General features: G+C 38.8%; 1 protein-coding gene across 1 annotated transcript in view; it reads left to right on the forward strand.

Annotated features, from left to right (window-relative positions):
* TAPT1 (transmembrane anterior posterior transformation 1) overlaps positions 1 to 12,274 on the forward strand; it is a 104,870-nt gene that overhangs the window by 13,649 nt on the left and 78,947 nt on the right. Inside the window, exon 2 of the mRNA XM_069069385.1 lies at positions 7,104 to 7,234. Within this exon, the coding sequence (XP_068925486.1) occupies positions 7,104 to 7,234 (131 nt within the window). The remainder of the gene's footprint in view (positions 1 to 7,103; positions 7,235 to 12,274) is intronic.

A 12,274-nucleotide genomic window follows, 5' to 3' on the forward strand; every position in this document is an offset into this window, starting at 1 on the left:
GCTCTAAAACTGTAATCCTATGATAAGAATTAAAGTTATTCTTGTTTTTTGCCTACACTTTTAGAAAAGACATATGATATCTAGTAAAATGCCCACAAACCCAACAGCACAAAGGAAAGCAAAGGCATGTGAACAGTTTTTATAGTCAGTCTTTGTAGAACTCAGAGAGCAGAACTGGGATTTTCTGAATGTTGAAAGGAAGAAAGCAGATTAGCTCAATGAACTCTGAAGAGTAACTGAAGCTTTTCTACTAATTGTTTATCTTTCAAAAAGTCTAATCTTGTTTGTTTTTTGTTTTTTTAAAAAGGCTTAAAGGTGAGATCATGGTACAAGAAAATTGGGTTTTCTTTCCAATTTTGTGCCTTGAATATGTGACCCTAAATAAGTCAGTTCCCTTCTTTGGGTTTTAGTTTCCTCATCTGTAAAATGAGGATGTTGACTGGAGAATGTGTAAGGGCCCCTCTAATTCTAAAGTTCTATTGATAACATGAGTGAATTTTCTCAGGAGAAACAGGAGACAAGAAAGAAAATAGAATAATGCAAAGGAAGGGGGGGTGCATTATGCAGAACTTGATAAAAAAAATTTGGTCCTGATCCTGACTGCAAAGGAAAAACCCTTATAAGTGTTCAACTGATGTCTTATGATAAGGGAAGCAGTATGTGAAGAATTTTGTCAGCAACTTTGTGGACCACCTAGGAAGGAAGAATTTTTAAAACATCAGATGAGAATTGCTCAGAACCTAGGATTTAAAAATAGTTAAGTGGAATTATCTCTCTTTAGATTTAGCATACTTCCTTGCTGTTTTAAATGCTCTTAATATATATTCTTTCCCTATTTGTGTTTCTTTCTGTCATTAAAGTCCTGCACTGCCTTCAAAGTTAAACTAATTTCACTTTTTGTCACAAAGCCTTTTCTGACATTCCTATCCCATGATGATTATGTACTAAATAATTTTCTGCCATATAGTAATGTCCTAACCCTAACCATGGTTTTCCCTCATGGTTCTGTCCTGGGTCCTCTTCATCAGCTTCCATGGCTTCAATTACCATCTCTTTCTAGATGACTCTCAAATCTGTATATCCAGCCTTAATCTCTCTTCTGGGCTTTAGACCTCCTTTACCAACAACTTGACTGACATTTCCACCTGGATCTTCCATAGGCATCTCAGATTCTACATGTCTAAAATATAACTCATTCGGGGGAGGAGCCAAGATGGCGGAGTAGAAGCATGACCTTCCCTCAGCTCCGGCTTCCACCCTCCCCAATCCATGTAAAAAGGGGACTCTAAACAAACTTTGGAGCTGCAGAACCCACAAAATGACACAGAGAAGCTAACCTCCTGCTGAGGACAGCCCAGCAGGCCGGCAGGAATTGGCCAGCGCAGCGGTCTGGGAGCCGAGCCCAGCCCCACACCAAGACTTTAGCCCCAGGGCGGGCCTGACCAGCCATCAGCCAGAGGGACTCCAGATCAGCAGCAGTTGTAGCCGTTTTCAGATTTATCAACACATAGATACAAAGGACAAAGTGAGAGGTCAGTAGAGTCTGGACTTTGGGACCAGTAAGTGGGAGTGCGTGGCTTTTACCCCCAGGGCTGAGACGCCTGCACAGCCAGCCAGCTCCACTTGGCGGCTTCAGCTCTTGGCCTGCAGAGTGTAGGGGGACCAAGCACCAGTCTGAGGGGTAATCCCTCTTGCTTTAACCTGCTTGGATCTGGATTGCAGTCTAGGGTGGAGGTTCTGGGGTGTGTGTCCAGCTTGCCAGAGCGTGTGGAGACCTTAGAGAGGGCACCCATCTAATACCTCTGGCAGCTGAGAAAACCCCAGCGTTTGGGACGAAAACTCCCCTGTCTGGTGGCAGAGTCCTACTGTGGCAAAAGGCCCATAAGTCAAGTAATTGAGTGGCAAAATGAGCAGGCAAAGGAAACAAAGCAGACAGAAGATTCCAACAATACACTCCTATTTTGGGGACAAAAAGGAGCAAGGCATGGAACAGGAGGAAAGCAGTGAAGTCAGAACTCCTGCACCAAAAGCTTCAAAGGAAAATACAAGCTGGTTACAGGCCATAGAGGACCTTAAGAAGCAGATAAGAGAAGTGGAGGAAAAATTGGGAAGAGAAATGAGAACAATACAAGAAAATTATGAAATGAGAGTCAACAGCCTGACTGAGGAAAATAATACCTTAAAAACCAGACTGACTCAAATGGCAAAGGAGGCTCAAAAAGGCAATGAGGAGAAGAATGCCTTAAAAATCCAAACTTGCCAGATGGAAAAAGAATCTCAAAAACTCAATGAGGAGAATCATTGCTTCAGAATTAGATTGGAGCAAATGGAAGCTGATGACTTTATGAGAAATCAAGATGCTGTTAAACAGATCCAAACAAATGAAAGAATAGAAGGCAATGTGAAATATCTCATGGGAAAAACCACTGACCTGGAAAATAGATCCAGGAGAGATAATTTTAAAATTATTGGACTGCCTGAGAGCCATGACCAAAGTAAGAGCCTGGAAAGCATCCTCCAGGAAGTTCTCAAAGAAAACTGCCCTGATGTTTTAGTACCAGAGGGCAAAATAGAGGTTGAAAGAATCCACCGATCACTTCCTGAAAAAGATCCCAAAAAGAAAACTCCTAGGAATATTATAGCCAGGTTCCAGAATTCCCAGATTAAGGAGAGAATATTACAAGCAGCCAGGAAGAAACAATTTGAATATTGTGGAAACACAATCAGGATAACCCAGGATCTGGCAGCTTCTACACTGAGGGATCGAAGGGCCTGGAATGTGATATTCCGGAGGTCAAGGGAGCTGGGTTTAAAACCAAGAGTCACCTACCCAGCAAAACTGAGTATCCTGTTTCAGGGGAAAATATGGTCATTCAGTGGAATACAGGACTTTCAAGCATTCTTGCTGAAAAAACCAGAGCTGAATAGAAAATTTGACATTCAGATACAAGAAGCAAGAGAAGCATGAGAAGGTAAACAGGGAAAAGAAATCATAAGGAACTTATCAAAGTTGAACTATTTTTTTTTTTTGAGCAATCGGGGTTGAGTGGCTTGCTCGGGGTTGCACGGCCAGTTGTTTCTGGGTGTGATGCTGGGTGTCTGGGCCCGGATTTGATCCGGGTCGTCCCGGCACTGGGGCCGGTGCTCTTGCTTGCTGAGCCACTTGGCCAAAGTTGAACTATTAACATTCCTACATGGAAAAACAATAATTGTAACTTATGAAACTTTTCTCAGTAGTTGAAGGGATTAGAAATAATATATATAGTCTTTATATGAGGGTATGCAGGCATATGAATACATATGTGAATGTGTGTATATATGTTTACAGGTATACATAGATAGAGGGCATGGGACCAATTTAACAGGAAGGGATGATACTTAAAAGGTGAAATTAAGAGGTGAGAGGGATATAATGAGAGGAGATGGGGAGAGACAGAGTGGGGCAACTATCTCATACAGAAGAGGCAAGGGAAAATGGTTACAATGGAGGGGAAGAATAGGAAGGCAAAAGGGAATGGGTCAACCTTATTCCTATTGAATCTGGCTTGAGGAGGGAGGAATATACACACTAAATAGGGGATCTCACCCTCCAGGAGAATGGGGGGGGAGGGGATGTGAGGGGGGATGATGGAAGGGAGGGCAGGCTGGGGGGGAGGGAAGTTGGAAGCACCCACTATTGAAAAGGGACAGGATCAAAGTAGAGAATAGAACAAGTGGGATGTGTGATAGGAGGGAGGGAAATATAGTCAGTCTTTTACAATATATCTGCTATGTTATTGTTTTGCATTAGCCACACATGTACAACCTATACTGAACTGCTTATCTTCCCAGTAAGGGTGGGTGATAAGGGAGGAAGGGAATGAATCTGGAATTCAAAGTTTTAAAATCAAATGTTTAAATATATATGTACTATTATCAATATTGTTTTACATGTAATTGGGAAATATAGAGATCCACCATGCCCTACTGGAAAAGTTGAAACGGGTATGGGAGAAAATATGGGAGAGAGTAGATCAGAGGTGGGGATATCCTGTGGGACTGCTGTTTTGGGGGGATGGGTGGGGGAAAAACGGGGAGAAAATTTGTAACTCAAAATCTGGCGGGAACGAACGATGTAAATCAGAAGTTAATAAAGCATTAAAAAAAAAAAGAAAGATTTTGAAAACCAAATAAGAGAAGTGGAGGAAAAATTGGGAAGAGAAATGAGAACAATGCAAGAAAATTATGAAATGAGAGTCAACAGCCTGACTGAGGAAAATAATACCTTAAAAAACAGACTGACTCAAATGGCAAAGGAGGCTCAAAAAGGCAATGAGGAGAAGAATGCCTTAAAAAGCCAAATTTGCCTGATGGAAAAAGAATCTCAAAAGCTCAATGAGGAGAATCATTGCTTCAGAATTAGATTGGAGCAAATGGAAGCTGATGATTTTATGAGAAATCAAGATGCTGTTAAACAGATCCAAACAAATGAAAGAATAGAAGGCAATGTGAAATATCTCATGGGAAAAACCACTGACCTGGAAAATAGATCCAGGAGAGATAATTTAAAAATTATTGGACTGCCTGAAAGCTATGACCAAAGTAAGAACCTAAAATCATCCTCCAGGAAGTTCTCAAAGAAAACTGCCCTGATGTTTTAGTACCAGAGGGCAAAATAGAGGTTGAAAGAATCCACCGATCACCTCCTGAAAAAGATCCCAAAAAGAAAACTCCTAGGAATATTATAGCCAGGTTCTGGAATTCCCAGATTAAGGAGAGAATATTATAAGCAGCCAGGAAGAAACAATTTCAATATTGTGGAAACACAATCAGGATAACCCAGGATCTGGCAGCTTCTACACTGAGGGATCGAAGGGCCTGGAATGTGATATTCCGGAGGTCAAGGGAGCTGAGATTAAAACCAAGAGTCACCTACCCAGCAAAACTGAGTATCATGTTTCAGGGGAAAATATGGTCATTCAGTGGAATAGAGGACTTTCAAGCATTCTTGCTGAAAAAACCAGAGTTGAACAGAAAATTTGACATTCAGATACAAGAAGCAAGAGAAGCATGAGAAGGTAAACAGGGAAAAGGAATCATAAGGAACTTATCAAAGTTGAACAATTAACATTCCTACATGGAAAAACAATAATTGTAACTTATGAAACTTTTCTCAGTAGTTGAAGGGATTAGAAATATATTTGTCTATTTATGAGGGTATATGGGCATATAAATACATATGTGAATGTGTGTATATATGTTTACAGGTATATATATAGAGAGGGCACAGGTCCAATTTAACAGGAAGGAATGATACTTAAAAGGTAAAATTAAGAGGTGAGAGGAATATAATGAGAGGAGATGGGGAGAGACAGATTGGGGTAAACCATCTCATACAGAAGAGGCAAGGGAAAATGGTTACAATGAAGGGGAAGAATAGGAAGGCAAAAGGGAATGGGTCAACCTTATTCCCATTGAATTTGGCTTGAGGAGGGAGTGAAATACACACTAAATAGGGGATCTCACCCTCCAGGAGAATAGGGGGGGAAGGGGATGAGAGGAAGGATGATAGAAGGGAGGTTAGGCTGGGGGAGAGGGAGGTTGGAAGGACTCACTTTTGAAAATAGACGGGATCAAAGTGGAGAGTAGAGCGGGTGGGAGGTGAGATGGGAGGGAGGGAAGTGTCTTTTACAATGTATCTACTATGTTATTGTTTTGCATTAGCCACACATGTGCAACCTATACTGAACTGTGTATCTTCCCAGTAGGGGTGGGTGACGGGGAAAGAGGGGAATGAATCTGGAATTGAAAGTTTTGAAATCAAATATTCAAATATGTATATGTGTGTGTGTGTGTGTATACTATAATTAACACCATCTTACATGTAATTGGGAAATGGGATGTGCAGGCACTGAGGCATAGAGATCCACTGGAAAAGTGGAAAGGGTTATGGGGGAAAATGTGGGAGAGAGCATATTGGAGGAGGGGATATCCTGTGGGACTGCTATTTTTGGGGCGGTGGGTGGGGGAGAAATGGGGAGAAAATTTATAACTCAAAATCTGGCAGAAACGGATGATGTAAATCAGAAGTTAATAAAGCATTAAAAAAAATAAAATATAATATAACTCATTATCTTGTTCCTGAAATATGCCCCTTCCCCAGACTTCACGATTCTGTTGTGGCCATAGTCACCCAGGTTCCCAGTCCTAGAGTCATTGTCATTCTTCATTCTTTCCTATATCTACTCTATTACTTTATAGCATTTTTCACAATTGCCTCCTTATCATTGCTTTTATAACCAGCTTCCTAATTAAGACTCTCAACCATCTTGTTTGGATTATTACAATAATTTATTAATTGGTCTCTCTACTTCTAGTCCGTCTCCTTTCCAATTTTTCATTGTCATGTCTGCAAAAGTAATTTTTCTAAAGCTTAAGTATTACCATGTTATTCTTCTGCTCAAAATGTTTCTGGGGCTCTCCCACTTCTGGATAAAATGCAAACACTTCACATTGACATTTAAAACTCTTCATAATCAGACTCTAGTCTACCTTTCCAGAATTATTCACATTACCCCCATTCACACATTCTTCATTCTACCCAAGCTCTGGCCGCCTTGCTGCCCCCAGAACTGGACATGCCATGTTCCACTTGCCTTTGTACAGGCCACCCCCTATCTCTGAAATACCTTCACCTCACCTCTGCCTCTTGAAGGCCATTACTTCTTTCAAGACACAACTCAGATCCTAACTCTTAGGAAAATCTCTGATTTCGAAGTTGTTAGTGCTCTCTCCCACCTCAAACTAATCTGTTTGTACTTATCTGTTTATATGTTGTATTCTTCCAGTGCCTAGCACACTGTATGTTGCACATAGTAGGTGCTTTCATAAATGTCTGTTGAATTGAATCTAGCACTTCATTCAATTAAGCACATTCATTCATATCCAGGAACATTCAACTATGTGCATAATAATACTGTGCTAAGTGCTCAGCCATATATTGCCTTATATTATTCTCTAGTTGCCTCATCTATATACTACACATCTCCCCTAATTAAAGTGTAAGTTACTCTATAAGAGCTTGTTGACTGTTCTTTCTGTTTTGTCACTTTATTTTTCTATAGAGCTTTCATTGTTGAGGTTCCTCAGTGCTGAACTAACAAGAGGGTACTTCCTTGAACATAATGAGGCAAAATATACAGAAAGAAGAGAGAGAGTATACACATGTATGCGAATACCAAGAGAACTGGAAAAGGTATCGTATTTTTTTTTTCATTAAAAATGAGCTTATTTTTGAAATGTTGGTCATGTCAAGATGTTAGTCATATAAAAATTCTTCAGAAAAAACATATGTTAAAGGTAGTGGATATAATGCTATCTCAAAAGTCAGAGAAGCAGGAATTCTAGAATAAAGGAAGAATATTAAAGTTATATATTTCATATAATCAGAGTTCTAATGATATAATACTGATAGGTTTAATGAAAGGTTGTTCTCAAATTTAAAAAAAATATCCCATTTGACCTTACCTCCCAATAAGCTTTTTAAACATATTCATCCCTTTCTCTGTCTTCTTTTTAGCTCTCTATTTTGGTTTGCCAAAAGAGATATTTCATTAAGTAACTCGGTTTTTCACCTTTCAGAATTTTTAAGTTGTAGTCTATAAGGCAGTAATTATAGAGCATGTATTATATATTTCGAAAATAGTCCATACAGATTTATTAAGTACCTACTGTGTCCCTTGTACTGTGCTGTGCTAAGTACTGAGCAAAAGCAAAAGCAAAGCAAAAGATAATCGTTGCCCTTAAAGGACCTTACAATCTATTAGGATCATATAAAAAGAAGCTGAAAATTGGGGAGAGGGGTATAAAAACCAAAACTTACTAAAGTTTTGTGTTATATTTTTAATGACAGTCTTTTTGAAGGACTGCTCAGAAATATGCTTCCAAAGGCCTAAGGAAGTGGCTATCAGAGAACAGAGCATTTCAGATAGTACTGAGAGCATGAAGAAATTTTCTTTTGGATGAGATTTTTTTTTAGGAGCTAGCAAAAAAGCAAGGCAGCTAGATGACTCATGGGGTAAAGTGCTGCAACTGGAACCAGAAAGACCTGAGTTCAAATTCAGTTGCAGACATTTGTCTAGCACTATGACCCTGAGCAAGTCACTCAACCTCTGTTTGCCTTAACACACTGGAGAAGTAAATTTCAAACCACTCCATTATCTTTGCCAAGAATATCCCATATGGGGTCACAGAGAGTCAAATACAACTGAGACAACTGAACTGTAATTAAAAGCAAATAAGCAAGTAGTTGAGTGAAAAGTAATATGAAAGGGTATGTGATCTAACAAGATTTTTATCTAGGTCATAGAGAGCTAATTCAGTCACTATTGATAAGCTTCATAAGCTATTTTGTCAACTGTTTGAAAGACAGATATATACTACAAATCACCTTTGTTTAAGATACATAAAAAGAGGGATTTCTTTCATCCTACAGTCCATTTCCTATTGGGATTTCATTAAAAATTAAGAGAAGTTCATAAATTTAATCTTGTACTCAAAGAAAAGCAGAAGTTAAGGATCTTATGGGATAGCATTGTGGATTTAGTTAAGGTTTTTGTTTGACAATGATGTAGTTTTAGTTTTGGAAACTTTTGATACAATGAACTGGAAATCAATATTTTATATACTATTTTTGGATTTTTTTCTTAGCTATTACATATTTAAACTTGCAACTCTAATATGATAATAGAATTTTTTTGCTTGTGACAAAATGTGCTAACCCTGATCTTTTTAAAGAAAATAAGATGTTATGTAAAAACTTAAAAGGACAAAAAAAAACTTAAAAGGAAAAACTTTGCTGTTGCAGATCTTTACTTTACATCACTAACATGTTTATAACTCTGTATAAACCACAGGAAAAGGGCAGTTGATTGTTCTTACCAATCCAGTTTATTAATGATCACATTTTCAGAGTTTTCTTCCTGTGTAATAATTGGATAATACCTAATGCCAACATAAACATTTAGCAAAATTAACTAAAAATAGTATTTTTGAATCTTGTGCTTATTTTTATTTCAATCTCCATAGCACTTTGCTGTCATATTTTAATTTCCCATACTAGTTTGATGATAGTTTCCTCTTTCCCCCACTAGAATTGGTGAGGTTACAATAGCAGCATGGGGAAAATGTCTGGGATCAAGGTTCTGGAGACCTGCTTTCTAATTTTGATTCTACCACTGAGTGATCATATGGCTTAAGGATTTCCTCATTTGTGAAAATGAGGGAATTAGATTTTATGATCTCCAAGGTTCCTTTTAGCTATTGCACAGTTGTTTTTCAGTCCTGTCCAACTCTTCATGATCCCATTTGGGATTTTCTTGGCAAAGATACTAGAGTGGTTTGCCATTTCCACTCAACTCATTTACAGATGAGGAAACTGAGGCAAACAAAGTTAAGTGACTTACCCACAGGTACATATCTAGTAAGTGTCTGAGGCCAGATTTGAACTCAGGAAGATGAGTCTTCCTTATTCCAGGACTGGTACTCTATCCACTGTGCTGCCATAATCCTCTACTGGCAGTTCGAGGAGAGAATAGTTTCTCTATAAGGAGTTAAACATTTTTAAATGCTGGGATTTGAGACATACTTCACAACTGCCTCAAGTTCTTCACTGATATGTTTTGGACAATTCTGCTCCCCTCCCCCCTGCCCCTGAAAGTCATGGAGCTGAAGCAAAGGAAAAAAAAGGAATAGAAAGTATAGATAAAGATTTAATACCTTCTAACCTGCAGTTCCTAAAATAATTTATTTTTGTTACTTCTTGAAGAAAGTTTTGTACAAAACTTATACTTGATTTTTTTTCATTTGTCAACTAAGGTCTGGCCTTAGCTGTCTGGGATAGCTCTATGTATTTATTCCTATATATATTTGCCTCAGTAGGTGTTCCTTTCTTTCCTCAGTAAAATTGGTCCTGTCTTCTTTTACATGCATTTCCACAAAGAATCTTATTGCCCAAATGGCACATTTACTCTGACTTTTAATATGTGGTGCCCATTCTGCTTCCTGTCCCATTTCCTCTGTCCCCAATTCCTTATGCTTGCTTTAGTCTTTGTCCATTAATTCACTCTAAATCATAGGACCGATTTTTCCTCATCACTCCATATCTCACAGTGCCAGCTCTGTTTCCTCCAGTTAGTCCTATTCCCCATGGGTCTAAAGTGGCATTGTTAGGATGACTGGACACTTCCATCTGCCCATCTGCACTGTGGCCGAATGCTCCTAGATGTGGTATCTTTACAAATTAGAATGTTAGCTGCTTTGAGCGCTGGGACTATCTCCCTCTTCAGTTTGTATCCATAACACAGTGCTTGGCTCAGAGTAAGTGTCTAATGCTTCTTTTGTTCATTCATTCATGGACAAACTTTCCCATGTACATGTTGACTGGGTGTCCTTTTTAAAAGGAGGCTCTGGGAAGAGAGGTCTCTGCCCTCCAGAGAGGGGGAGGGAGGGTACTCAAGAGCAGAGAATACTGACAAGGTGTGATCTTGAAAGATGAAGACCATGATGAAGTCCAGAGAACAGGCAGCTGGGAAATGACCAGTAAAGGGACACCCACCATGTGTTTGAGTGCCTCTAGTGAAGAGAAACCCACTATCTTCCTGAGGTAGTGCATCACAATTTGTTTAGTTATAAATATTAGGAATGTTTTTTCTTATATTGAGCTGAAATCTTCCACTTTACAATTTGTTCCTCTCTGGGACCTAGCAGGAAAAGCCTAGTTTATCTTCCATATGACAATCCTTCAGATACTTGAAGAGAGATACCATATCTCCCCTAAGTTCTCTTAATTGCTTCCTCTGCCTGATTCTCATATGGCGAGTTTTCAGGGCCTTTGCCATCTTGGTCACCTTGCTTTTCAGTTTGTTTGTGCCATTCCTAAAATGTAGTACTCAGAACTGAAAACAGCATTCCATATATGGTTTGTCAAGGACAGACCTCAGCAGGACTCTCACCTTCCTCATTCAGGAAACTATGCCTCTTAATAAGATGAAGAGCATATTCAGGTTCAGTTGCCACATTTCAAACCCTAGCAAAAAAAATCATTCCATTCCTGTCTTGTACCTGTAAAGTTGACAGTTTGAATGGACTTCACATTCATGCCTTTTAAGTTAATCTTAATACATTTGACCAAATGTTCATAGCATAGTATTTTTTGTTGTACAATTGTGTTGAAAAATTAACATTTAAGTTGGCAACAATACAGGAGACTTTGAATAAGAGCATCTCTTTTTGTGGAGTCCTTTGCAAGTTCTGTGTTTGGTGTATTTTGAGGTTAATATGGATAGGATAGGATAGGATAAGACAGGACAGGCTGCTGAATTCTGGGGATACAAATACAAGCAACAAGACAGTTTCTGCTCTCAAGGAGCTTATATTCTAATAGAAGAGGACAACACATAGTAAGGAAGGGCAGAGGAGGCAATTCAGGATCATGCCTAGAAATGGTGAGGATGGCTTCCAGGCAAGATAAGATGAGCACTGAGCTTTCAGAGCCCAAGATTCTGATGGGAGCTGAAGAAGATAGTGAGAGTGCAGTCTGCTGGAAGTCAGGAAGTTACTCTAATAGCTAAGTTTTGCTGGTTTTGTGAATACTATACTACATATGCTGGGTAAGTAAAATTTATATTAAAATGATTTAGACTTTGAACTGCAATAACGGCCAGAATCAACTGGCACACATAGTGAAATTTGAGGCACACCATGTGAGAACCATTGTTCTAACCTATCATGATCTTGTTTGATCCTGCTTAATTCAGTGTATTAGTTATCCCTCCCAGATGTGTCATCTGCAAATTTAATATCCAAATTTATGGAGATAATCACCTGTGGGGATTTTTTCACCTTCTTAAAGTATTCCTTTAAATGGTAACTTTGCCTTATTGATGATATTTAAAGGGGTTTTCTTCAGTATGGATTTTCTTATGTGCATTAAAGTTTTGTTCTGCCTAATAGTTTTCTGCATTCATTACATTCATGTACTTCTCTAATATGAATTTGCTGATGTTCATTAATGATTATCCTCTGGTGGAAAACTTGATGTTCGTTATATAGACAGGGTTTCTCTGGGGTTAGATTGCCTGAAAAGTATATTTTTAGGCTGAAAGTTTTCCCCCTCCTCTTGTTTGTCATTCCTCTCCCATTTCATACCCCACATCTTCCTAAAGCATAGGTTCTGATCATGTCACTCTCCTACTCAAGAAGTTTCTCTGGCTCCATAGGATAAAATACTAACTCT

The sequence above is a fragment of the Petaurus breviceps genome, unplaced genomic scaffold (assembly GCF_028583685.1).
Source record: "Petaurus breviceps papuanus isolate PSGF00001 unplaced genomic scaffold, PetGlider_PUasm1.0 140, whole genome shotgun sequence".
NCBI classification, from domain to species: Eukaryota; Metazoa; Chordata; class Mammalia; order Diprotodontia; family Petauridae; genus Petaurus; species Petaurus breviceps.